This window comes from Miniopterus schreibersii (genome assembly GCF_964146895.1).
Source record: "Miniopterus schreibersii genome assembly, chromosome: 3".
NCBI lineage: Eukaryota > Metazoa > Chordata > Mammalia > Chiroptera > Miniopteridae > Miniopterus > Miniopterus schreibersii.
Genome location: NC_138103.1, coordinates 7,017,764 through 7,044,696, shown reverse-complemented (window position 1 = coordinate 7,044,696; position 26,933 = coordinate 7,017,764). Strand labels below are relative to the sequence as shown.

The 26,933-nt window shown below is 48.8% G+C and overlaps 2 protein-coding genes and 1 pseudogene across 5 annotated transcripts; 2 read left to right on the top strand and 1 right to left on the bottom strand.

Moving 5' to 3' along the window:
• Positions 1–200: 200 nt before the first annotated feature.
• On the top strand, positions 201–8,457 carry LOC308555466 (uncharacterized protein). The gene is made up of 3 exons (XM_081133796.1): positions 201–266; positions 623–772; positions 7,473–8,457. The coding sequence occupies exons 1-3, from the start codon at positions 249–251 to the stop codon at positions 8,199–8,201; spliced, it is 897 nt and encodes a 298-aa protein (XP_080989922.1). The 5' UTR covers positions 201–248; the 3' UTR covers positions 8,202–8,457.
• Positions 8,458–10,970: 2,513 nt separating this feature from the next.
• Positions 10,971–24,405, top strand: LOC308555464 (uncharacterized protein). 3 transcript variants are annotated; one of them, XM_081133795.1, is made up of 3 exons: positions 10,971–11,134; positions 11,780–11,929; positions 23,258–24,405. In XM_081133795.1, exons 2-3 carry the CDS (start codon positions 11,789–11,791, stop codon positions 24,152–24,154), a joined length of 1,038 nt encoding a protein of 345 aa, XP_080989921.1. In that variant the 5' UTR covers positions 10,971–11,134; positions 11,780–11,788; the 3' UTR covers positions 24,155–24,405. The 3 variants fall into 3 exon arrangements, with proteins under 3 accessions (XP_080989921.1, XP_080989920.1, XP_080989919.1); XM_081133794.1 differs by lacking the exon at positions 10,971–11,134 and adding an exon at positions 11,393–11,626; XM_081133793.1 differs by lacking the exon at positions 10,971–11,134 and adding an exon at positions 11,403–11,508.
• LOC308554421 (heterogeneous nuclear ribonucleoprotein D-like pseudogene) lies at positions 21,177–22,408 on the bottom strand (annotated as a pseudogene). Its single transcript has 2 exons — positions 22,402–22,408; positions 21,177–22,151 (listed from the first exon to the last, which is right to left on the bottom strand). The product of its transcript is annotated as a heterogeneous nuclear ribonucleoprotein D-like pseudogene (transcript).
• Positions 24,406–26,933: the final 2,528 nt, after the last annotated feature.

The following is a 26,933-nucleotide window of genomic DNA, read 5'->3' as shown; positions in this document are numbered from 1 at the left end:
CGAGGCCCTTCAGAGTCGGGGTTAAGCGGACTGGGGTCCTGGGAGTTGGGGACAACGGAAAGCGCTAGCTCTGGGCTCTCCATACTCCTGGGGCAGTTCGGACCAGACGCCCGGATCCTCTGGCTCCCTCCCCCAAGGGGGCGGAGTTAGGTGTTCTGACCAATGACTGTCCGCCCCCGTGGCCCCGCCCCGCGCGCAGAGCCGCCGGAGCGCCCAAAGCCTGGGAGCCCTGTCCTGGGGTTGCGCAAATGCGGAACCGGCAGCTGGTGAGTGCGCACCCCCAGGGTCTCCGCCCCGAAACCGGCTCCAGCCGGTGCCCTATTGCTCCCGGCCGCGGAACCTGGCGCCGAGGAGTGACTCAGCGCGGGAGGGTGGGACTCCCTGGGACTGGAGATTAGAACTCTTTAGGGCCTCTAACGCTGGGATGAGTGGGGTGAAAGAGTGTCTTCGGAGCTGGTCCCGGGAAAGTGTTGGTGCCTAGGCCCGAGCTGGGGCGGGAGGGGGGAGCGCCAGAACCAAGAGCCAGGGTCGGGCTAGGAAAGCCGCGGCCGAACCGCCTGGCCTGGGCCACGGCCATGGTGCGGGGTGGGTCCTGAGCTTCTGACCCAGCTGCCCGCCCTAGGACACCAAGATGCCCGGCGAACAGCAGACCGAGGAGGAGGAGGAGAAGGAGATGCAGGAGGAGATGGTGCTGCTGGTGAAGGGTGAGGAGGAGGAGGGCGAGGCGAAGTATGAGGTGGTGAAACTCAAGATCCCCATGGACAACAAGGAGGTACGTGTCCCCCACCCCGAGGCCCTGTTGCCCCTAAGCTGGTCCCGGCCCAGCCTCGGTCAGACAGAAGCCAGGGACCCTGCCCCTGCTTTCCCCTGAATCTCAAATCTAGAACCTGAGGGTTAGCAACCCATCCTCCTGCCCACTGCCCCTGGGGGCTCCAAGTAAATGCTCTCTTTGCTTCCCCAGGGAGCCTGATGTGTGGCAGTGTTGGACTGCTAAGCAGCCAGGTGGCTACAGTCCTAGGTGATGAGAGCAGGCACCAGGCTGGAGGCCCAGAGCTGGGAAATTAATGCAGACCTGGGGTGAGGGAGGGGCCAGATTAGGCAACAGTAACATTTACTATTCTCCAGACACTGTTTTAAGCACCTCAATTTGCTCCATGTCACAGGTGAGGAAACTGAGGCTCAGGAAGCTTGACAGTTTGGTGACTGGCCCAAGGTCTCACAGTTAGTAAAGAGATGGCTTATCTGAGACCAGTGAGAGTGAGGGGTGAGGTGAGTGACTACTCCAGGCAGAAGACCTGGGCCTTTCAGTGGCCCAGAGGGAGTGAGTGGGGCACTGGGAGAAGTGAGGGCAGGTGGTTCAGTCATGCTGTGGCATGGATGAGCTTAGCGTGTTTGGCAGGCCAGGTAGGGCATTTGGGATTTATTGTGAGGGTGATGAAGGTTTAAAGAGAGGAGTTTTAATATCAGAATATGAGTTAGATTTTCCCATTCAAGGCCTGAACTGCCACAATTCCCAGAAACCCACAGAACTCTCCCTTAGCCAGTGCAACCCTGCCTACAGCTGGGGAACTCTGGCTGGGCCAGGTCTCTGAGCCCAGGCTCTGATTTCTTCCTGCAAGGGAGCCAGTTCCCAGGGAAAGAACGTTGTGCTGCCCCCTTGTGGGTGTGGTGGGTGGGCCCTGGGGGCGGGGGCTAGCTGCTTTGGCCTCTTCTAGCAGTGGAAATAACTGTTTAGGTGTGTTTTTCTCAGGCCTCCTTGGCCCATCATCCTAGCTTAGTTGGCCTCTTCTGGGCCTGTGGATCTCCTGATCTCCCCATTCCACCTGTAAGTTAAGAACTCAGCCTGGCCAGGGTGGCTCAGCGGTTGAGCCTCAACCTTTGATCCAGGCAATAGCAGTTAGATTCCAGATCAGGGGACATGCCCAGGTTGCCAGCTTGATCCCCAGTAGGAGGCAATCGGGAGGCAGCCAATCAATGACTCATCATTGATGTTTCTATCTCCCTTTCCTTTCCTCTCTAAAATCAATACTTTTTTTTTTCTTCTAAAGTTTAGAGAAAAATAAATAAAGAACTCAGACTCCAGGGCTTAGGGTGGACTTCCAACTCCATCATTTACCAGCTGTAAGATCTTGGGCAAGATGCTTAACCACTTTGTGCCTCACTTTCATTTGTAAAAGGAAAATCATACCAGCCTCTACTTCTTAGCGTTGTGAGGATGAAGTGAGTTAATACATGTAAAGAGTTAGAACTGTGTATGGTACATAATAAACACTATGTAAATATTTGCTGCTGTCATTATTCTTCTTTGTGAAGTTTAGGACCTTGGTCTAGGTCGCCCTTTGGGCAATCTTTCAACTCATTTTTATCAAAGGCCTTTTGGACTGAATCCTGGGGCTGGGGGTGAAAGCAGAAGCCGACATGGAGGCCTAGACAGAGGGTGGACGGCAGACAACTCAAGGCAGTGGGGGAGGCTTCACAGAGAAAGCTTAGTGGGGATCTGGCAAATGGGGCAGAGGATGGGCATTCCAGGAGGAGGAAACAGCAAAGCAGAGGCTCAGAGGAGATGGGCAGAGAGTTAAGGGTATGGAAGCCAGAACAGGAATTGAACACCCTGTGTGAGGTTATGTGGTGCCACCAGAAGCCTCAATCAGAAGAGGGACATTGGGTTTTCTCTTTAGAAGATTTACTGGCTGCTGTGGGAAGAACAGGCCATGTGGAGACAAGACAGGAAGGAGGGGATGTTTGGGAACCTTGATTGGACTGGCTGGAGCTAAGGATGGGATGGAGGAGGGTGGCATGGCTAGTCATGAGATGTAGGTAGGGTAGACGCTAAGAGGTCCATGTAGCAGAAAAAGCATTGGTTCAGATCCCAGCTCCACCATTTATCAGCTTTGCCCTGGCTTTCTCATCTGTAAAATGAGGTAATGGAAGGAAGAGTTTTGAAGGCCAGAGTAAGCATTACCTGGGTGACTGATTTGGAGGAGGAGGGTGGAAAGGAGGATTCCTCACACACATCCCACAAACATTTAGGACAGGGCTGTGCCCACAAGATAGATCATGAACTTGCTGTGTGGTTTCCCTGAGTCTCAGTTTCTGTGAAAATTGTGATCTCGAAGCTCTTTCCAGTGCTGACATCCTGTAACTCTCAGCTGTCACCCAGCCCCATGGCCAGTCATTGTCCGGGACAGGCCTGCGTTATGCTGCACGTGGGCGCTGAAGCATTCTCTCACTGCCTGTGAGAATCCAACCTCTTTAATGAAGACAAGGATTTTCTCAGAACTCTGTGCTTCGGTCCTCTCTCTCTTGGCTTAAGCCTTTGAGTGGTTCCTGTTTCCCTCAGGATCAAGTCTCAGCTCCTAGGCCTGGCATGCAAAGCTCTATACCATCTGACCCCATGTCCTGGCTTCATCACCCAACACCCACCCTTGCCATGCCCCAGCTTCAAACAGACCTGACCCTTTCTCGCCTCTAAGACTGCCCAGGTGGTGTTTCAGCCGGTAACACCCTCTTCACTTTTCCACCTGCTTTCCCCAGGAGTTGCTCTCCTCTCTTCTGGATGAAGTGTCTTAATTCTAATGTGCTTACAAATCACCTGGGAATCTTGTTAAAGTGAAGGTTTTTATGTAGCAGGTCTGTGGTGGGACTTGAGATCTAACAAGGTCCCAATGATGCTGATATGACTGGTCTGTGGACCACGCTTCCTGCAGCAAGGAGCTAGAGGATAGGGATGGTATTTTGCACTTAGCACCAAAAAGAAGGATGGTTCTGGCGTGGACTGGTGTGGCCCAGTTGGTCGTGAGTCTTCCCACACACAAAAGGTTGCTGGTTTGATTCCTGGTAGGAACTTGCCAGGGCTTTGACCTCCAACTGTAGTCGTGGGCATACAGATGGAAGGCAATCACTGTTCTGCTGTCACATGCGTATTTCTCTCTCTCTTTCCCTCTCCCCTCCTCTCTCTCTAAAAGTCAATAAAAATATTTTTGAAGAACAAGGTGGATTCTGCAAGGAGCCCAGGGGAGGGATGCACCCTGTGTAGGTGACCTCAAACTTGTCACTGAGATGGAATTGCAGGATGCCTAAGAGAACAGGTGTTTTGAGTGATGACAGACTTCCAGGTCAGACCCTGGTTCGGCCATTGATTAGCTGCAGGGCCTTGGGTAGTCAGTCACTTTACTTCTGAGTCTTATTTCCTTATTTATAAAATGGAGCTAGAGATACCGAACCCAAAGGGTTGTGAGAATTTAACACGAGTACATGGGTGAAAAGCACTTAGCACAGTCCCTGGCACATAGAGAGCTCAATACATGGTAGTTATTGTTATTAATTAGAAAAGTAATGGCTAAGGAGGAACCTGGGAACTTCGCTCCGGTTAAGAAACATTTAAACAGGAAGACAAAATCACTAACTTCAAGTACTTGGGTTATCATATTACTGTACTACATTGTACCCCATTGGACTCTCATGTTGTAGTGCACATACCATTTATTCTCATTTTAAATCTAATAGTTGTAGAATTTAAGACATGTGAGGGCCTTTAAATGACCACCTAGCCTGGTATTTGGGGAGCTTCAAGTGCTTGTACATTGCTCACCTGCTGTGCTCATTTATTTAATGCTTTTTTCAGATGGATTCAATTGTTTTTGTTAAACCCATTTTCATCCAAAAAATAATACTGATGAACCTGTGGGTTTCATGTGCTCCATTGTTTTTCTAATACCCACGAAAATAAATACACAATGATTAAATGAGATTAAAGTGTGACTACAGAGGACTTAGAATCCTCTCGCATCCTGTGATGTGAGCATACCTCAAGCTGGGAAATTTTTATCTCATCTAGCCTACCTCACCTTCCTTGGTTCAGTGAGGCCTGGGAAGGAAGTGACTTGCCCGGGGTCTTAATGGGCTAGCCTCAGCTCTTACCAAGATTTTTCCTGGGGCACCCAAGGTACCTCCTGGAGCCTCAGGGACCAAGAGTCCCTGAGGGAAGAATTTCTTAAGTCAGTGAGCCCAGCAGAAGGAAGTGCTCAGGATGGTCAAAGTCATCTTAAAGAGGGTGCCAAAGAAAAAGGAGCCAGGAAAAATGTAGGTATAATAAAAAAAGTTCTCTCCACAATGGCTGGCATACCCAATAGATTTCAAACCCAGAGCGAGACTGGAAAGTGTGACCTTGAATTCTGACTGTTCCAAATGCATTCTGGGAAGTTTCTTGATTTAAGGTATCAAGTTGTATTTAACTTTGAATCCCTCTTGGAAAGTTCTGGGGACTTGGAGTCCAGCCTCTGTGACATCTTGGCTGTGCAAGGGCAGGGAAGCACAGAGTAGCCTACCAGTTAAGTAAGGGTCCTGAATCCCACTGGATTTGGGAATTTAATCTAACTGAGCCCTTTTTCTTAATTATCAATGCATAAGACCTGACTCAAGGAGGTGACAGGAAGATTTAATACAATAATGTACATAAACTAGCATTGTTGAAATTTTATAGTGTTATTATATACGCAGTTTAAACCAGATTTCTGATCTTCAAGGCCCTGAAGTTGTCCTTGCAACATAAGAAAGTAAAGTCCTTAAGTGCTCACAAGCTGTCACCCTCTCTTAACCTGTTTCCTTATCTATAAAATAGGACTGTGATAACTACTGTTTGGCGCTCAGATATGGGGAGAAGCTAACATTGTCTTGTCCTTAATATGTGCCAGGTATTTCGCTTAGTCATTAATGTACCTAATTGCTTCGCCCCCAGTAGATACTCAACATCACTTTTCCCTGGATGAGCCTTCTCTTTTCTCAGACGGGAGCACTACGTCCTCAATATTCCTCTTCCTTCTACTATTAATTCAAAATGTTAACACAATACAGTGTTAATAAAACGTGCTCCCTTCACCTGCCTTTTACAAAACATTTCTTTTTCTGGTTTTATCTTAAAAGCCCAGGCTTCATGAAACTGGCTCATTTTCAATTCAGGCCTCAAAACTGTATTTGGGTTTTACCCCTGCCTTCTTCACAGTGTAAAAAATGTTATATGCTGGCTCTTAAATGGTTATTAAAAAGCGGGGATTTGGCCCTATCTGGTTTGGCTCGGTGTTTAGAGCGCTAACCCATGGAGTGAAGGGTCTTGGTTTGCATTCCCGTCAAGGGCAAGTACCTTCTTCGCTATCTCATTCCCAGGCCCTGGTCAGGGCACGTTTGGGAGGGAACCAATCGATATGTCTCTCTCACATGGATGTTTCTATCTGTCTCTCTCCATTCCTCTCTCTCTTAAAAGCAATGGAAAAAATACCCTCACGGGAGAATTGAAAACAAACAAATGTGGATTTGTTTTTGGTCTGTCTTCTAAGACACTATCTTGCTGCCCCGGTTCTGTCTGCCCATTCCCTGGGTAGTCTCATTTGGTCTCAAGGCTTTAAAAACCATCTGTAGGCTAATGGCTTGCTAATTAGCATTTCTAGCTAGGCCTATCTCCTGAGCTCCAGATGTGTCAAGAAGTAGAGATGTGAATTGGAACAGATCTCACCTTTTAACTTGCTCTGCCACCATCCTCATGTCTGCAGACGGCAACTCCACTTTTGTAGTTCTAAATTCAGAATCCTTGGTGTAATTTTGACTCTTTTCTTTATATCTCATATCAAATCTTATTTATAAAATTTGTTGTCTCAATTGGAAAAAATATATTCAGAAGCAGACCCCTTCTCACCACCTTCATTTTTCACCTGTCTCCTGGGTCTCAGCCACTGTGTTCTCTTGCCAGATGACTGCCGTACAGCAGCCTCCTCTCTGGGCTCCTGCGTCTGCCCTCTAGCCTCCTACAACCCCAGCAACCTGATGGAGGCTTTTAAAATGAGTCTGATCTGGTCATGTCCCTGCTCAATACAGTCTAACATCTCCTCTAATGGTTCCCTTGTCGTTCATATTACACTCCCTAAGCTACCAGATTCCCTCCAGGACCACTGTCTTTATTAAGGCGCCGCTCCCCTGCTCCCCGAATTCTGCCCTAGGCATTTTTTCTTGCCATTTTTACTGGGTCTTACCTGGGAAAACTCCTGCTTCAGGGTCTTGCTGTGCGCTCTTTACCTTGCTTTCTAATGTCCTTTAGTTCTTTTGCTCATGTTACATCAGTGGTTTGTTAACCTTATTTAAATATGCCGCACTCACCCCCCATACCAGCACTCCTTGTCCATTTTCTCCCAAAGCACGAATTTAGAAAACATGATATTGAATTCCCCAGTGCCTATAAGACCCTAGAATGCCCTTAACAAATATTTATTGAATTAATAAAAAATAGCTAATATGACACGGGGCGTTGTGCTACATGCATTAATGCAGTATCTAATTTAATGCGCACAGCAGGGCTAGGAGGCAGGCACCCTTGCTGTCCTGTTTTCCACACAGGTAACTGAGAGGTTGCGGCCTGTGATGACCCAGGTCTCTTACTCTTGGGCGAATGGGTCAGGACTCACCTGTCCCCCCTCTCCACGCAGGTCCCGAGCCAGGCGCCAGCGCCATCTGCAGACCCGGCGCGCCCACATGCGTGCCCAGAATGCGGCCGTGCTTTTGCGCGCAGGTCCACGCTAGCCAAGCACACCCGCATGCACACAGGCGAGCGGCCCTACCAGTGCCCGGAGTGCGACAAGCGATTCACCGCCGCCTCGAACCTGCAGCAGCACAGGCGGTGCCACACTGGGGAGAAGCCATACGCGTGCTCGCAGTGCGGCCGCCGCTTCGCCCAGAGCTCCAACTACACACAGCACCTGCGCGTGCACACGGGCGAGAAGCCCTACACGTGCCCGGATTGCGGACGCGCCTTCAGCGCCAGTTCGTGCCTGGTGCGCCACCGGCGCACGCACACAGGGGAGCGGCCTTACATTTGTGCCCAATGCGGCACGAGCTTCGCCCAGAGCTCGGCTCTGGCCAAGCACCGGCAAAAACACACGGGCGAGAAGCCGCACCGCTGTGAGGTGTGTGGCCATTGCTTTCGCCACCGCTCCAACCTGGTGGATCATTTGCGCACGCACACGGGCGAGCGGCCCTACCCGTGTGGCGAGTGCGGCCAGCGCTTCCGCCTCAGCACAAACCTCATCCGCCACCGTCGCGCGCACATGCTGCGCCGTCTCTACATCTGTGTTGTCTGTGGCCGAGACTTCAAGCTACCCCCTGGCTCCAAGGCCACCACTGCCACTGAGCGCTGCCCAGAGTGCGAGGCTAGATGAGCACCCTTCTTGTCGCTGCAGCGTGCTAGTGTCTGGCTGAGGCTTGGTGAGTTAGGGTCCCAACCCCCAGGAGAATTAACCTAGACCATAATCCTGGCCACCCTGGTCTGGGGAAGGGTGACATGGCAGGACTGACTGCCCTGGACCTGGGAGACATGGCGAATCCCCTGCCGGGATTTCTGGAAACTGTGGCCTCTTCCCCCTCACTACAATCCTCAGCCCGTGTTAGTGAATAAAGTATTATATCTTCACCCCTCCCGTGTCTGTGAATGAGGTGGCTGGTAGAGGAGCCAAGTTGAGGTTTTCCCAGGCCTAGGTGGCTTACGTGAAATGTCACTGAACCAAGTGGGGCTATAAGCCCAAAGGGGTTCCTGGAACTGGGTTTGTGTGTGTGTGGAGTCACCCTACACTCGGCCCTTGGTTATGTTCTCATAACCTCTGATCTGGAAGGGTCCATAAATATAGCACATTCGTGCTCAAACAGGCACTGCATTCTGCAGAGCTTTGGTGAGCAGCCATGAACGTCCTGGAGCTCAGTGTGGTGAACAGACAATACTTTATTGCACTATGTGAAAGGCTCTATGTGCTTTATTATTATTAGCTCACTGTCATCCTCAGCATCCCAGAGTTAGGTAAATCATATCTCCATTTCAGCAGATGAGTAAATAGGTTCTGACAGCCAGTGGATGGCAGAGCAGGGACAAGAATACAGGCATTTGCAGTACACTGTCATTTGCTGTGACAGGGGGAGTTGTTGGTTAGGCCTTTAATGCAATCTTGGAGTTTAGAGAGGCTTTTTTTGGAGGTGATAGGCTTAAGCTGGTCTTGAAGGCTGAGAGAGAGATGGGGTTGTGGAATTAGGGAGAGCCCCTGAAAGTGCATGCCAGACTTGTTAGAGCTTGCAGCCGTCCCAAGGGGGGAGGAGAAAGGGGGACAGAGCAAGGAGGTTGGCAGGAGATAGACCACTAGGGAACTTAGATGCCAGGTGAAAGGATCCAAGGCAGCAAAGAAGCCTTGAGGGATGAGGGGATGGGTGGAGTGGAGATATAAAGAAGCTAAATTCTGAGGATGAGGGAGGTGGGGCTGACCTCATTTTTTAGCTTGGATGACTGCTATGTTATTTTTGTTATTATTTACATTATTCATTATGTAAAAGTTAATTCCTATATACTAGATAGCATTACATTTTACTTGTTATACAAGGTTGTGGGTCCCCCCCCCCCCCGTTTTTATTGATTTTAGGGAGATAGTGAGAAACATTAATCTGTTACTTCCTGTATGTGTTGCAACCTGGAATTGAACCTGCAACCTGGGTATGTGCCCTGACCAGGAATCAAACCTGGGATCTTTACGTGTATGGTAGGATGCTCCAACCGAGTCACACCAGCAAGGGCACAAGCCTGTTCTCAATTATGCCAAATGCTTTCCTACCTTAATGCCTCTTTATTTCTCTTTAGAACACTCTTCCTCCAGAGTTTCAAATGGCTAATGTTTTCATTCAAGGCATCTCAAATAATATTTCCACACAGATGCCTTCCCTGCCCACATTCAAGAAGCCCCCAACCATACCACTCCCTTTCACATCCTCCTGCTATATTTCCTCCTTGCACCTAATCAGGATCAGAAATTATCTTACTGTTTACATTTTTTACACCCTTAGAAGGACCATAGTAGTGAAGATTTTTGTCTGCTTCCTTCACTACTGCATCTCCAATACCTACAATGGTGCCAGGCACATAGTTGGGCTCAATGACTACTTGAGAGAAGGAACACAATCAAAGTGGCTTAGGGATCTTGAGTGTGACTATCCAGGCATCTGACACCTTTTCCCAGCTCTGGGGAAAAACAAAAACTTGATCACATTTAATCCCAACATCCAAATTATGCTCTGGGCTCTGCAGACTGAGGCACAGGTTTGAGTCCTGGCTCTGCTACCAGTTTCCTTGGGTAACCTCATTTCTGAGAGAGAGTTTGGTGCAACAGAAAGAACATGAGCTTTGGAATCTGCTACTTACCAGCTATGGGACTTAGAACAAAGCTTTTAGTTTCCTCATTTGTCAAAGGGAAATATTCTTGATTCCCACACAGAGCTGTAGTAAAGAGGCAAGGTAGGGATTTTAAGCATTTACTGAAATGTTACTCTTTCATCATTTGTGATTCTTAGTTGCCCCAATGGGAAATAGAGACTCTTTAAATGAAATATCCCAATTTTGGAAATAAAAAGCTGGAAAAGACTTTTTAAAAAAATGAATCTATAAGTGTTAAAACACCCTGAGGGTCAAACAAGGTATTTCTGTGGACTAGATTTGTCCTGTGAGGTACCAAATTTCCACCTAGGCTACTGGGTTCTGGGGGATGCTATGAGAATCCTTACTGTATAATTTAGGTAAATCAGCTTACTTCCCAGAACTTCAATTAGCCCGTAGATAAAATGGACCCACCTCTGTGTAGATCAAAAGAGGTCAACAAACTCATACAGACAACACAGAAGAGGTGGGGGAGGAAGAGGGTAGAGAGCGTAAAACATATGATGTCCGAAGGAGACTGAACTTTGGGTGGCGATATTTTACCCCAATACATTTAATTTTTAAAAGAGATCAGGTGTGTGAAACGCTTAGCGGAACACTGGCCCGTAGTAGGCACACCACACGGCAGGACAGCGGTAGCTTTTTGTGCCGGTTGACTTGGTGAGTACATACTCGAGGAGGATGTCCTAGAGACCCGGGGACCGGAAAACCAACAGCTGTAAAGAATTCGCCTCAGAGAAGAGGAAAAGGGAAGAGCTGAGGAGACAACAGGGTCCGCCCTCCAGGCGGGGCGCCCGCGGGAGGCCCAGGACAAGGCTGGAGAGCACGTGGCCTACTCTGGGAGCCGTGGATGTGCGGGGCTGCAGCGGAGACCTCCGCGCCGGCCGCGGGAGACAAGCCGTGTAGGTAGGCTACAGCCGGACGGCGACGACCCTAAATCCGGGGTTAAGCGCACTGGGGTCCTGGGAGTTGGGGACAGCGGAGGGCACCAGCAAAGGACTCCTCTTCAGTCCTGGCGCAGTTTGGACCGGATGCTTGGGTCCTCTGGATCCCTCCCCTAGGGGGCGGGGTTAGGTGTTCTGACCAATGACCGTCCGCCTCCGAAGCCCCGCCCCGCCCCGGGAGCATCTCCAGTGCCCAAACCCTGGGAGCCGTGTCCTGGCTGAGCGAACGCGGAACCGGACGCTAGTGAGTGGACGCTCCCTATGGTCTCCTTCCAGATCCGGTCTCCAGACGACGCCCTAGAGCTCCGGGCCGCCCACCCAAGCCGGCGCCGAGGGGTGACTCAGCGCGGGGGGTGGCGACTCTCTAGGACTGGAGATTTTAAATTGTTCAGGGCCTTGAAAACCCGCAGGAGTTCACGTGAACCAGTGTCTTCGGAGCTGGTCCCGGGGAAGGGTTGGTGCCTAGGCCCGAGCTGGGGCGGGAGGGGGGAGCGCCAGACCCAGAAGCCAGGGTCGGGCTAGGAAAGCCGCGGCCGAACCGCCTGGCCTGGGCCACGGCCATGGTGCGGGGTGGGTCCTGAGCTTCTGACCCAGCTGCCCGCCCTAGGACACCAAGATGCCCGGCGAACAGCAGACGGAGGAGGAGGAGGAGGAGGAGATGCAGGAGGAGATGGTGCTGCTGGTGAAGGGTGAGGAGGAGGAGGGCGAGGCGAAGTATGAGGTGGTGAAACTCAAGATCCCCATGGACAACAAGGAGGTACGTGTCCCCCACCCCGAGGCCCTGTTGCCCCTAAGCTGGCCCCGGCCCAGCCTTGGTCACACAGAAGCCAGGGACCCTGCCCCTGCTTTCCCCTGAATCTCAAATCTAGAACCTGAGGGTTAGCAACCCATCCTCCTGCCCACTGCCCCTGGGGGCTCCAAGTAAATGCTCTCTTTGCTTCCCCAGGGAGCCTGATGTGTGGCAGTGTTGGACTGCTAAGCAGCCAGGTGGCTACAGTCCTAGGTGATGAGAGCAGGCACCAGGCTGGAGGCCCAGAGCTGGGAAATTAATGCAGACCTGGGGTGAGGGAAGGATCTGCTTAGGCAACAGTAACCCCTGAGTCTTGGTAGCATTTATTATTCTCCAGACACTGTTTTAAGCACCTCAATTCTGTGACATAGGTAGTATTTGCTCCATGTCACAGATGAGGAAACTGAGGCTCAGGAAGCTTGACAGTTTGGTGACTGGCCCAAGGTCTCACAGTTAGTAAAGAGATGGCTTATCTGAGACCAGTGAGAGTGAGGGGTGAGGTGAGTGACTACTCCAGGCAGAAGACCTGGGCCTTTCAGTGGCCCAGAGGGAGTGAGTGGGGCACTGGGAGAAGTGAGGGCAGGTGGTTCAGTCATGCTGTGGCATGGATGAGCTTAGCGTGTTTGGCAGGCCAGGTAGGGCATTTGGGATTTATTGTGAGGGTGATGAAGGTTTAAAGAGAGGAGTTTTAATATCAGAATATGAGTTAGATTTTCCCATTCAAGGCCTGAACTGCCACAATTCCCAGAAACCCACAGAACTCTCCCTTAGCCAGTGCAACCCTGCCTACAGCTGGGGAACTCTGGCTGGGCCAGGTCTCTGAGCCCAGGCTCTGATTTCTTCCTGCAAGGGAGCCAGTTCCCAGGGAAAGAACGTTGTGCTGCCCCCTTGTGGGTGTGGTGGGTGGGCCCTGGGGGCGGGGGCTAGCTGTTTTGGCCTCTTCTAGCAGTGGAAATAACTGTTTAGGTGTGTTTTTCTCAGGCCTCCTTGGCCCATCATCCTAGCTTAGTTGGCCTCTTCTGGGCCTGTGGATCTCCTGATCTCCCCATTCCACCTGTAAGTTAAGAACTCAGCCTGGCCAGGGTGGCTCAGCGGTTGAGCCTCAACCTTTGATCCAGGCAATAGCAGTTAGATTCCAGATCAGGGGACATGCCCAGGTTGCCAGTAGGAGGCAATCGGGAGGCAGCCAATCATTGATGTTTCTATCTCCCTTTCCTTTCCTCTCTAAAATCAATACACTTTTTTTTCTTTTCTAAAGTTTAGAGAAAAATAAATAAAGAACTCAGACTCCAGGGCTTAGGGTGGACTTCCAACTCCATCATTTACCAGCTGTAAGATCTTGGGCAAGATGCTTAACCACTTTGTGCCTCACTTTCTTCATTTGTAAAAGGAAAATCATACCAGCCTCTACTTCTTAGTGTTGTGAGGATGAAGTGAGTTAATACATGTAAAGAGTTAGAACTGTGTATGGTACATAATAAACACTATGTAAATATTTGCTGCTGTCATTATTCTTCTTTGTGAAGTTTAGGACCTTGGTCTAGGTCGTCCTTTCGGCAATCTTTCAACTCGTTTTTATCAAAGGCCTTTTTAGATTGAATCCTGGGGCTGGGGGTGAGAGCGGTAACCGACATAGAGGCCTAGACAGAGGGTGCATGGCAGACAACCCAAGGCAGTGGGGGAGGCTTCACAGAGAAAGCTTAGTGGGGATCTGGCAAATGGGGCAGAGGACGGGCATTCCAGGAGGAGGAAACAGCAAAGCAGAGGCTCAGAGGAGATGGGCAGAGAGTTAAAGGTATGGAGGCCAGAACAGGAATTGAACACCCTGTGTGAGGTTATGTGGTGCCACCAGAAGCCTCAATCAGAAGGACATTGGGTTTTCTCTTTAGAAGATTTACTGGCTGCTGTGGGAAGAACAGGCCATGTGGAGACAAGACAGGAAGGAGGGGATGTTTGGGAACCTTGATTGGACTGGCTGGAGCTAAGGATGGGATGGAGGAGGGTGGCATGGCTAGTCATGAGATGTAGGTAGGATAGACGCTAAGAGGTCCATGTAGCAGAAAAAGCATTGGTTCAGATCCCAGCTCCACCATTTATCAGCTTTGCCCTGGCTTTCTCATCTGTAAAATGAGGTAATGGAAGGAAGAGTTTTGAAGGCCAGAGTAAGCATTACCTGGGTGACTGATTTGGAGGAGGAGGGTGGAAAGGAGGATTCCTCACACACATCCCACAAACATTTAGGACAGGGCTGTGCCCACAAGATAGATCATGAACTTGCTGTGTGGTTTCCCTGAGTCTCAGTTTCTGTGAAAATTGTGATCTCGAAGCTCTTTCCAGTGCTGACATCCTGTAACTCTCAGCTGTCACCCAGCCCCATGGCCAGTCATTGTCCGGGACAGGCCTGCGTTATGCTGCACGTGGGCGCTGAAGCATTCTCTCACTGCCTGTGAGAGTCCAACCTCTTTAATGAAGACAACGATTTTCTCAGAACTCTGTGCTTCGGTCCTCTCTCTCTTGGCTTAAGCCTTTGAGTGGTTCCTGTTTCCCTCAGGATCAAGTCTCAGCTCCTAGGCCTGGCATGCAAAGCTCTATACCATCTGACCCCATGTCCTGGCTTCATCACCCAACACCCACCCTTGCCATGCCCCAGCTTCAAACAGACCTGACCCTTTCTCACCTCTAAGACTGCCCAGGTGGTGTTTCAGCCGGTAACACCCTCTTCACTTTTCCACCTGCTTTCCCCAGGAGTTGCTCTCCTCTCTTCTGGATGAAGTGTCTTAATTCTAATGTGCTTACAAATCACCTGGGAATCTTGTTAAAGTGAAGGTTTTGATGTAGTAGGTCTGTGGTGGGACTTGAGATTCTAACAAGGCCCCAGTGATGCTGATATGACTAGTCTGTGGACCACGCTTCCTGCAGCAAGGAGCTAGAGGATAGGGATGGTATTTTGCACTTAGCACCAAAAAGAAGGATGGTTCTGGCGTGGACTGGTGTGGCCCAGTTGGTCGTGAGTCTTCCCACACACAAAAGGTTGCTGGTTTGATTCCTGGTAGGAACTTGCCAGGGCTTTGACCTCCAACTGTAGTCGTGGGCATACAGATGGAAGGCAATCACTGTTCTGCTGTCACATGCGTATTTCTCTCTCTCTTTCCCTCTCCCCTCCTCTCTCTCTAAAAGTCAATAAAAATATTTTTGAAGAAGAAGGTGGATTCTGCAAGGAGCGCAGGGGAGGGATGCACCCTGTGTAGGTGACCTCAAACTTGTCACTGAGATGGAATTGCAGGATGCCTAAGAGAACAGGTGTTTTGAGTGATGACAGACTTCCAGGTCAGACCCTGGTTCGGCCATTGATTAGCTGCAGGGCCTTGGGCAGTCAGTCACTTTACTTCTGAGTCTTATTTCCTTATTTATAAAATGGAGCTAGAGATACCGAACCCAAAGGGTTGTGAGAATTTAACACGAGTACATGGGTGAAAAGCACTTAGCACAGTCCCTGGCACAGAGAGCTCAATATGTGGTAGTTATTGTTATTAATTAGAAAAGTAATGGCTGAGGAGGAACCTGGGAACTTCACTCTGGTTAAGAAACATTTAAACAGGAAGACAAAATCACTAACTTCAAGTACTTGGGTTATCATATTACTGTACTACACTGTATCCCCATTTGACCCTCATGTGCAAATACCATTTATTCTCATTTTTAAATCTAATAGTTGTAGAATTTAAGACATGTGAGGGCCTTTCATGACCGCCTAGTCTGTTATTTGGGGAGCTTCAAATACATGTATATTGCTCACCTGTTGTGCTCATTTATTTAATGCTTTTTTCAGATAGATTTACATTGTTTTTTGTTAAACCCATTTTCATCCAAAAAATAATACTGATAAACCTGTGGGTTTTATGTACTCCATTGTTTTTCTAATATCCATGAAAATAAATACATAATGATTATAATGAGATAAAAGTGTGTCTACAGAAGACTTAAAGTCCTCTTGCATCCGGTGATGTGAGCATACCTCAAGTTAGGAAATTTTTATCTCATCTAGCCTACCTCACCTTCCTTGGTTCAGTGAGGCCTGGGACGGGAGTGACTTGCCCGGGGTCTTAATGGGCTAGCCTCAGCCCTTACCAAGATTTTTCCTGGGACATCCAAGGCACCTCCTGGAGCTTCAGGTATGAAGAGTACCTGAGGGAAGAATTTCTTTTTTTTTTTTTTTAAATATCTTTATTGATTTCAGAGAGAGGAAAGGAGAGGGAGAGAGAGAGAAACATCAATGATGAGAGAGTCATTGATCAAGCCCACAACCCGGGCATGTGCCCTGACCAGGAACCGAACCCAGATCGCCTGGATCCTAGGTTGACGCTCAACCGCTGAGCCACGCCTGGCCGGGCGGGAAGAATTTCTTAAGTCAGTGAGCTCAGCGGAAGGAAGTCCTCAGGATGGTCAAAGTCATTTTAAAGAAGGGTGCCAAAGGAAAAAGGCCCAGGAATAATGTAGGTATAACAAGAAAAGTTCTCTCTACAATGGCTGACATGCCCAATAGATTTCAAACCCAGAGCAAGACTGGAAAGTGTGACCTTGAATTCTGACTGTGCCAAAAGGGTTCTGGGAAGTTTCTTTTCTTTTTAAATATATCTTTATTGATTCCAGAGAGAAGAAGGGAGAGGGGGAGAGATAGAAACATCAACGATGATGTTTGTGCTCTGACCGGGAATTGAACCTTGATCTCCTGGATCCTAGGTCGATGCTCAGCCTCTGAGCCATGCGCGGCTGGGCTCTGGGAAGTTTCTTGATTTAAGGTATCAAGGTGTATTTTAACTTTGAATCCCTCTTGGAAAGTTCTGGGAACTTGGAGTTCAGCCTCTGTCACATCTTGGCTGTGCAAGGGCAGGGAAGCACAGAGTAGCCTACCAGTTAAGTAAGGGTCCTGAATCCCACTGGATTCAGGAATTTAATCTACCTGAGCCCATTTTCTTTTTTTTAATTTATCTTTATTGTTGAGAGAATTACAGGTGTCCCATTTTTTCCCCCCAATTGCCTCCCTCCACTTCGCCCCCCCCCCCAGGCCTTCACTCCATTATTGACTGTGTCTGTGGGTTATGCATATATGCATATAACTTCTTTGGTTAATCTCTTCCCACCCTTCATCCCTCTTCCCTCTTTCCTCTGGGATATCTGTTGCATGTGTCAGTGTCTCTGGATCTATTTAGTTTGTCAGGTTCTTTTGTTCATTAGCTTCTTCTTAAAGAAGACCCTTGACTTTTCCTGTAGTGCTGGTCTGGTGGTGATGAGCTCTTTTAGCTTTTTCTTATCTGTGAAGCTTTTTATCTGACCTTAAATTCTAAATGACAGCTTTGCTGGGGAGAGCAATTTTGGTTGTAGTTCCATGTTTTTCATCACTTTGAATATTTCTTGCCACTCCCTTCTGGCCTGCAAGGTTTCTGTTGAGAAATCAGCTGACAGTCGTATGGGTTCTCCCTTGTAGGTAACTAACTGCTTTTCTCTTGCTGCTTTTAAGATTCTCTCTTTGTCTTTAACCTTTGGCATTTTAATTATGATGTGTCTTGCTGTGGGCCTCTTTGGGTTCTTCTTGTTTGGGACCCTCTGTGCTTCCTGGACATGTAAGTCTATTTCTTTCCCCAAGTAGGGGAAGTTTTCTGTAATTATTTTTTCAAATAGGTTTTTAATTTCTTGGCCTCTTTCTTCCCCTTCTGGCATCCCAATAATATGAATGTTGGGCCTCTTTAAGTTGTCCCAGAGGCTCCGTATACTATCTTCATATTTCTGGATTCTTTTTTCTTTTTGCTCTTCTGGTTGGGTGTTTTTTATTTCCTCATGTTCCAAATTGCTGATTTGATTCTCAGTGTCCTCTACTCTACTGTTGATCCCCTGTCAATTATTATTCATTTCAGTTCCTGTAGCCTTCATTTCAATTTGGTACTTTATTATGTTATCGATTTTCTCAGTTATTTCCCTAATAGTCTGCTTAAACATCCTTATAAACAAAATTCTGAACTCTGTTAGCTTGCTTGGATCAATTTCATTTAGTTCCTCTTCTAGAGATTTCTTCTGTTCTTTCCTTTGTGACATGTTTCTTTGCCTCTGCATTTTGGCTGCTTCCAGGTGTTTGTTTCTATGTATTAGGTAGAGCTGCTGTGTCTCCCAGTATTTGTAGAGTGGCTTTGTGTAGTAGGTGTCCTGTAGGGTCCAGTGGCTCAGCCTCCCCAGTCACCTGAGCTGGGCCTTCTAGGTGCTCCCCTGTGTGGGCTGTGTGCACTGTCCTGTTGTAGTTGAGCCTTGGTTGCTGTTGGCATCCCTTGGAGGAACTGACCCCCAGGCCAATCAGCTGTGAGGACCAGCTGCAACTACAGCCAAAGAGCTGCTGTGCTGGAGACACCCCTATGGAGCAGGATTTACTTCAGTGGGGCTTTGGTGTTCACCAAGTGCGCCCCTTGAGTGTCACTCGTGGATGTGGTAGGGTTGTCATCCAGCGTGGTCGAGTCTGACCACCAGATGCACTGTCTCTGGGGCCTCTGGGGAGGTGCAAAGTCAGCCTCTGCCAGTGCCTTGCCCTGGGCCACCCAGCATGAGCTACACAGCAAACCGTAGTTGGCTGCTACTTGTGCTGGGCTTGGAGGTGCCCAGGAGAGGCCAAGCTGTGAGCCAATGCAGCTGCCGCTAGTGCCAGGCCTGGGGCCGCTTATCAAGCCGTATGGGGCAGCTGCTGCTTGTTTGAGAGATTTTAGGAAAGTCCTAAGCATGAGGCTGGAGAGGCCACTTGCACAGAAAAGCCCCTGGAAATGGCCTGGATGAGCTGCAGGTGGGGAGGGGCGGGGCCTCCGGGAATCACGGGGCGGGGCCAATGGTGTGAGTCAGGTGCTGGCGATTCAAATATGGCGCCTGCCTGCCGGCTGTGTGCGGGGAGGACTCGCCAAAGGAGCCATGGCCTCCGCCAGCCCTTCTGCGTGGGAGGAAGCTGCCCCTCCACCTCTTGTCCCAATTTCAGGCAGGTTAGTTCCTCCCCGAGTGTCCCAGGTCCTTTCAGGCTACTGCCCGGTGCTGGGGCTCAGGCCGTTTAAGAGGAGCTGCTGGGGCTCCCGCAGCCTCCGGGACCCTCAAAGACAGTCCCCGCTGGTTTCACAGCCCAGAGTTGTGGGGACATCTCTTCCCAGCCCTGGAGCCCTGGGCTGGGGACCTGCTGTAGGGTTGGGACCCCCTCACTCCTCTGGGAAACCTCTGCCCCGAGATGTCCCTCCCGGGTTTAAACCGCGGCACTGCGTGCGGGCCGAGGCCGTTTCTCCAGGATTTAGCCCTGATCCGCGTCTCCGCCCCTCCTACCAGTCTTCTTGCTGCTTCAGCTCCCTGGCTGTAGGGCTTCTGTTCAGCCAGATTTCAGGAGGCTCTGAGTGATGGTGGTTCTGTATTTTAGTTGTAATTTTGATGTGGTTGTGGGAGGCGGCGGATGCGGCTGTTACCTATGCCGCCATCTTTTTCCCGTTTTCTTAATTATCAAAGCATAAGACCTGACTCAGGGAGGTGACAGGAAGATTTAATTCAATAATGTGCATTAACTAGCATTGTTGAAACTTTGTACTGTTATCACTATATATGAAGTTTAAAACAGATATCTGATCTTCAAGGCCTTGACGTTGTCCTCCTTGCAACTTAAGAAAGTAAAGTCCTGCCCGGCTGGGTGTGGCTCAGCGGTTGTTTACCTAGGATCTGGGCGATCGGGGTTCGATTCCGGTCAGGGCACATGCCTGGGTTGCGGGCTTGATCCCCAGTCGGGGGCATGCAGGAGGCAGTCTATCAATGACTCTCTCATCATTGATGTTTCTTTCTCTCTCTCCCTCTCCCTTCCTCTCTCTGAAGTCAATAAAGATATATTAAAAAAAAAAAAAAAAAAGTAAAGTCCTTAACTGCTCAGTCACTTATTCTCTCTTAACCTGTTTCCGTATCTATAAAATAAGACTGTGATAACTACTTTGTGGAGCTCAGATATGGGGAGAAGCTAACATTGTCTTGTCCTTAATATGTGCCAGGTATTTCGCTTGGTCATTAGTGTACCTAATTGCTTGGCCCCCAGTAGATACTCAACATCACTTTTCCCTGTATGAGCCTTCTCTTTTCTAAGACGGGAGCACTATGCCCTCAATATTCCTCTTCCTTCTACTGTTAATTCAAAATGTTAACACAATACAGTGTTAATAAAATGTGCTCCCTTCACCTGCCTTTTACAAAACTTTTCATTTTCTGATTTTATCTCTAGAAGCCCAGGCTTCATGAAACTGGCTCATTTTCAATTCAGGCCTCAGAATTGTATTTGGGTTTTACCCCTGCCTTCTTCACAGCGTAAAACATGTTATGTGCTGGATCTTAAAGGTTTATTTGAAATCCTGGATCTGTTTTTGGCCTAGATTCTAAGGCACCATCCTCTGCTACCTCACTGGCTTCTCCTCATCTTGCTGCCCTGGTTCTCTGCCCATTCCCTGGGTAGTCTCATTCCGTCCCAAGGCTTTAAAAACCATCTGTAGGCTGATGACTTGCTAATTAACATCGCTAGGTAGTCCTATCTCCTGAGCTCCAGATGTGTCAAGAATTGGAGATGTGCTGGGTTCCGATCCCTTTCACGGTACATGCTGGGGCTGCTGGCTGGATCCCCAGTAGGGGGTGTGCAGGAGGTAGCTGATCATTGACACTTTCTGATCGTTTATGTTTCTGTCTCTCTCTCCCTCTCCCTTCTCTTTGACATCAATAAAAACATTAAAAAAAAAAAAAAAAAGGAACTGGAGATCTGATCTAAAAGAGATCTCACCTTGTAACTTGCTATTCCCACCATCCCCATGTCTGTAGATGGCAACTCCACTTTTGTAGTTGCTAAATTCAAAATTCTTGGAGTAATTTTGACTCTTTTTAAGTTTATTATTATTATTTTTTAAGCAATCACATAAGGAAGCATTTATTTGAGATTTAACATGAAATCATACAAATAAAATTTGTATAAACAAATCCACGTTGAATCATAACACAGATAACAAAAGACAAAGTAAAAACAATGAAAACTAATTAGTGGCTATATACAGTTGGACACAGTTGTGTTTTGAACACTAGATGATTACAAAATAATCATCTTAGAGCAACAGAAGACCAATCTTCAATGTCGTCCTGCCAGATAGGTTACTTTAGCAGTCTCCTGTTTTGGCCAGTGTCCTCCTTTAGTATGGCTGATATTTGTTTTGGTGATTGCCGCCCCCTAGAGACGCCTTGCTGTAAGTGCTCTGTTGGCCACTGTAGTCTGCATATCCCTGTCCCTATCCATAGTTCCCACAGTTATACCCAGTATAATCATAGCCGCCATAGCCACTGTAGTTTTGATCACCACTGTAGGCACTACTGTAATTTCCATATCCTTGATCATAATAGTTATTAAGTCCTTGGTTCCAGTTTTGGCCCTGACCTCGGCTACGACCCCTAGTACCACCTCTTCCACCAGCTGCAGCACCTCTTCCTCCCTTTTGTTGTTGCTGTTGCTGCCTATATACCTCTTTGGGTTGGGCAACTTTGATTTCACACTTCCCAGAACCAATTTGATGATATCTGCTTTCTAACAATTTCTTTACTGGCTCCTCATCTATATATGTGATAAAAACCTCTTCTTTCATTTGCTTTTGTATCTATGGGAAGTTCAATATTTTCAGTCTCTCCAAAGGCTCCAAAATATTCTTTAATTTGTTCTTCAGAAGTATCTGGGCTCAGTCCACCCACAAAAACCTTTTTGGGGGTTCCTCCCCTTGTAAAGCTTTGGCCCTTTTAGGGTCTATCAATTTGCCATCTGGTTTGTGTTCCTTCAGTTCCAAAACCTTATCAACACTAGCAGCATCTTTGAAAAGCACAAATCCAAATCCTCTTCATCTTCCGGTAACTGGATCTGTTTTAATTGTGCAGTCTACAACTTCCCCAAATCGAGACAAATATTCAGTCCGATCCTTCTTGCTTGTATCCCAGCTCAAGCATCCAATAAACGTTTTACAGTCATCCTGCTGATTCTTGCTCGCGTTGATCTTGCATCCCTCTGCGAATGCCTCTGTGTTGCTCTTCTCACTCAGGGCCTCCACGGTGGCGGAGGGTGGCTGGCAGGTCCTGGCGCGCACTTCGAGTCCCCGAAGCAGCGGCGGAGTGTTGTATGGAGCTGGATTTAAAATGGTGGCGGGAGAGCTCTTTTTTCTTTTTTAATATATTTTTATTGATTTCAGAAGAAAGGGAGAGAGAGAGAAATATCAATGATGAGTCATTGATCTGCTGCCTCCTCCCCGGTGCTGGGGATCTAGCCTGAAACCTGGGCACCTGCCCTGACCAGGAATCGACCTGAGGTCTCCTAGATCATAGGGCTGTGCTCAAGTGCTGAGCCATATTGGCTGGGCGACTCCTCTTTTCTTTACATCTCATATCTAATTTTATTTATCAAATTGGTGGTCTTAAATGGCAAAAATATATTCAGAAGCAGACCCCTTCTCACCACCTTCATTTTTCACCTGTCTCCTGGGTCTCAGCCACTGTGTTCTCTTGCCTGATGACTGCCGTACAGCAGCCTCCTCTCTGGGCTCCTGCGTCTGCCCTCTAGCCTCCTACAACCCCAGCAACCTGATGGAGGCTTTTAAAATGAGTCTGATCCGGTCATGTCCCTGCTCAATACAGTCTAACATCTCCTCTAATGGTTCCCTATCTCATTCATATTAGAAGGCCCTAAGCTAAGAGATCCCCTCCAGGACCACCCCATTTATTATTCCCTCCTTCGTGCATTCTGCCTTAGGAAATTTTTCTTTCCATTCCTGGGTCTTACCTGGGAAAACTCCTGCCTCGGGGTCTTGCTGTGCGCTCTGTACCTTTTTCCTCGCCTCCTTTAGTTCTTTGCTTATGTTACATCAGTGGTTTGTTAACCTTATTTAAATTTGCAGCACCCGCCTCCCCAAAACCAGCACTCCTCATCCATTCTTCCCGAAAGCACGAATTTTAAAAATCTAGTACTGAATTTCCCACTGTCTAGAACACAGCCTGGCACATTGCACGCCCTTCACAAATATTTGTTGAATAAAGAGCAGCTAGAACGACAGGGGGCATGTGCTATGTGCTTTAATGCAGTATCTAATTTAATGCCCACAGCAGGGCTAGGAGGCAGGCACCCTTGCTGTCCTGTTTTCCATAAGGGTAACTGAGAGTGGGCTGCTTGTGGAGACCCAGGTCTCTTGCTGCTGGGCCTATGGGTCAGGACTCAACCAGTCCTCCCTCTCCACGCAGGTCCTGAGCAAGGCGACAGCGCCATCTGCAGACCCGGCGCGCCCACATGCGTGCCCAGACTGCGGTCGTGCTTTTGCGCGCAGGTCCACGCTAGCCAAGCATTCGCGCACGCACACGGGTGAGCGGCCCTTCGAATGCCCCGAGTGCGGCCGGGGCTTCTCGCAGAAGTCGGCGCTGACCAAACACGGCCGCACACACACTGGCGAGCGGCCCTTCAGATGCACGGAGTGCGGCCAGCGCTTCTCGCAGAAGTCGGCGCTGACCAAACACAGCCGCACACACACTGGCGAGCGGCCCTACCAGTGCCCGGAGTGCGACAAGTGCTTCTCAGCCGCCTCGAACCTGCAGCAGCACAGGCGGCGCCACACCGGGGAGAAGCCATACGCGTGCACGGAGTGCGGCCGCCGCTTCGCCCAGAGCTCCAACTACGCACAGCACCTGCGCGTGCACACGGGCGAGAAGCCCTACGCCTGCCCGGACTGCGGCCGCGCCTTCGGCGGCAGCTCGTGCCTGGCGCGCCACCGGCGCACGCACACGGGCGAGCGGCCCTACGCCTGCGCCGACTGCGGCACGCGCTTCGCGCAGAGCTCGGCTCTGGCCAAGCACCGGCGGGTGCACACGGGCGAGAAGCCGCACCGCTGCGCCGTGTGCGGCCGCCGTTTCGGCCACCGCTCCAACCTGGCGGAGCACGCGCGCACGCACACGGGCGAGCGGCCCTACCCGTGTGGCGAGTGCGGCCAGCGCTTCCGCCTCAGCTCGCACTTCATCCGCCACCGTCGCGCGCACATGCTGCGCCGTCTCTACATCTGTGTTGTCTGTGGCCGAGACTTCAAGCTACCGCCTGGCGCCAAGGCCACCACTGCCACTGAGCGCTGCCCAGAGTGCGAGGCTAGATGAGCACCCTTCTTGTCGCTGCAGCGTGCTAGTGCCTGGCTGTGGAGGAGCATGCCAGGGCCCCAACCCCAGGGGCTGAATTGACCTGGAAGGACGACTCAAGGCCACCCTGGTCTGGGGAAGGGTGACATGGCAGGACTGACTGCCCTGGACCTGGGAGACATGGCGAATCCCCTGCCGGGATTTCTGGAAACTGGCCTCTTCCCCCTCACTACAATCCTCAGCCCGTGTTAGTGAATAAAGTATTATATCTTCACCCCTCCCGTGTCTGTGAATGAGGTGGCTGGGAGAGGAGCCAAGTTGAGGTTTTCCCAGGCCTAGGTGGCTTACGTGAATTGTCACTGAACCAAGTGGGGCTATAAGCCCAAAGGGGTTCCTGGAACTGGGTTTGTGTGTGTGTGGAGTCACCCCACACTCGGCCCTTGGTTATGTCCTCATAACCTCTGATCTGGAAGGGTCCATAAATATAGCACATTCGTGCTCCAACAGGCACTGTATTCTGCAGAGCTTTGGTGAGCAGCCATGAACGTCCTGGAGCTCAGTGTGGTGAACAGACAATACTTTATTGCACTATGTGAAAGGCTCTATGTGCTTTATTATTATTAGCTCACTGTCATCCTCAGATCCCAGAGTTAGGTAAATCATATCTCCATTTCAGCAGATGAGTAAATAGGTTCTGACAGCCAGTGGATGGCAGAGCAGGGACAAGCATACAGGCATTGGCAGTACACTGTCATTTGCTGTGACAGGGGGAGTTGTTGGTTAGGTCTTTAATGCAATCTTGGAGTTTAGAGAGGCTTTTTTTGGAGGTGATAGGCTTAAGCTGGTCTTGAAGGCTGACAGAGAGATGGGGTTGTGGAATTAGGAAGAGCCCCTGAAAGTGCATGCCAGACTTGTTAGAGCTTGCAGACGTCGCAAGTGGGGAGGAGAGAGGGACAGAGCAAGGAGGTTGGCAGGAGATAGACCACTAGGGAACTTAGATGCCAGGTGAAAGGATTCAAGGCAGCAAAGAAGCCTTGAGGGATGAGAGGGAATGGGTGGAGTGGAGATATACAGCTAAATTCTGAGGATGAAGGAGGCGGGGCTGACTTCATTTCTTAGTATGGATGACTGCTAAGTTAACTTATTTTTGTTAGATAGTATTTACATTATTGACTATGTAAAAATTCATTTCTGAATACTAAATATGATTACATTTTGTCATATATGGTTTTTTCCCCCTGTTTTTATTGATTTTAGAGAGAGGAAGGAAAGGGAGGGAGACAGAAACATTTATCGGTCACCTTCTATATGCATCCCGACTGTGGATTGGACCTGCAACCTTGGTTTGTGCCCTGACTGGGATCAAACCTGCAACCATTAGATGCACAGGATGATGTACAGCAAACTGAGTCACACCAGCCAAGGCTAATTATCACTAATTTATATCTTTCCTTAGCCTTCCAAATACAACTTTTCATGAAATTAAATGCATCAATACTGTTTCTGTTCCACTTTCCTTTTTCTGGAAGCTTTCCTGGCTCCTGATCCAGCATGGACTGTTGCTCTCCAAGCCTGCTGTACCTTGATGTCCCCTTTCACCTCTCTCCTGGGCTGGATGGGATTTTCTGAACCCCATGTTTTTTCTGTTTTGGTCTGCTCTCTTGTTTGGCTGGAGCACATCTTTGAGTAGTTTTTTTCTTTTTTTAAAAAAATATATCTTTATTGATTTCAGAGAGAGGAAAGGAGAGGGAGAGAGAGAGACAGAAACATCAATGACGAGAGAGTCACTGATCGAGCCCGCAACCCGGGCATGTGCCCCGACCGGGAATCGAACCCCGATCGCCTGGATCCTAGGTCGACGCTCAACCGCTGAGCCACGCTCCGCCGGGTGAGTAGTTTCTTGAGAAAGTTCATGGGATGAAAACACTTTGATACCTAACATGTCTAAAAATATCGTTATTCTACATTTTTGAAAACTGTGGCTCAGTATAAAATTACACACTTTGGAAAATCATTTATCCTCAGAATTTTCAAGGCATTCCTTCATTGGTTGCTGAGAAATCGGATACCCTTCTTATCTGGAAACCTCTGTAGGTGATCTTCTCCTGGCCCCAGAAGACTTTAGGAGAGCATAGTGAATAGAAGCATGGACTCTGGAGTCACATTGCCTAGAAGACTGCCTGTGTAGCCTCGGGCAAATTTCTTAAACTCTCTGCATCTCAGCTTCCTTATTGACAAAATGGTGTTGTTGGAATTTTAAATGTTAAAAATGTAAAACAGGAAGAGGGCACCTGAGCCTTTCCCTTTCCCTGTCCCCTCCCCTCCCCCTCCCCCTCTCTCCAGGCACATTACCTTAGCTTCCTCACTCCTAAGCTCCAAGGCCCTTTCCTTTAAAAAAAAAAAAAAGTAAAACACTTAGTGCCTGCCAAAGAGTCTGCACTATATAAATACTTGTGATTGTTATTGTTGGGTCTCTTTATCCCTGGCATTTTAAATTTTAGTAATAAAAATAGTGTCTTTTTTCATTCACTATGCTGGGAATTAAGAGGTATGGGACACAACTTCTAAATTTTGAAAAACTTTCTTATATTACTCTTTGATAATTTTCTTCCATATGCTTTATTACCTCTTCCTGGAATTCCTTTTAGATGTTGAACCTCCTGGCTCACCTCTGATTTTTAATATATTTTTATTCTATTGTACATCTTTTTTAGCTTTTTGTTCTACTTTCTGGTAATGTATTCAACTTTATCTTCTAAGTCTTGTGATTTTTACAGTCTTAGCTATATTTTTATAAACT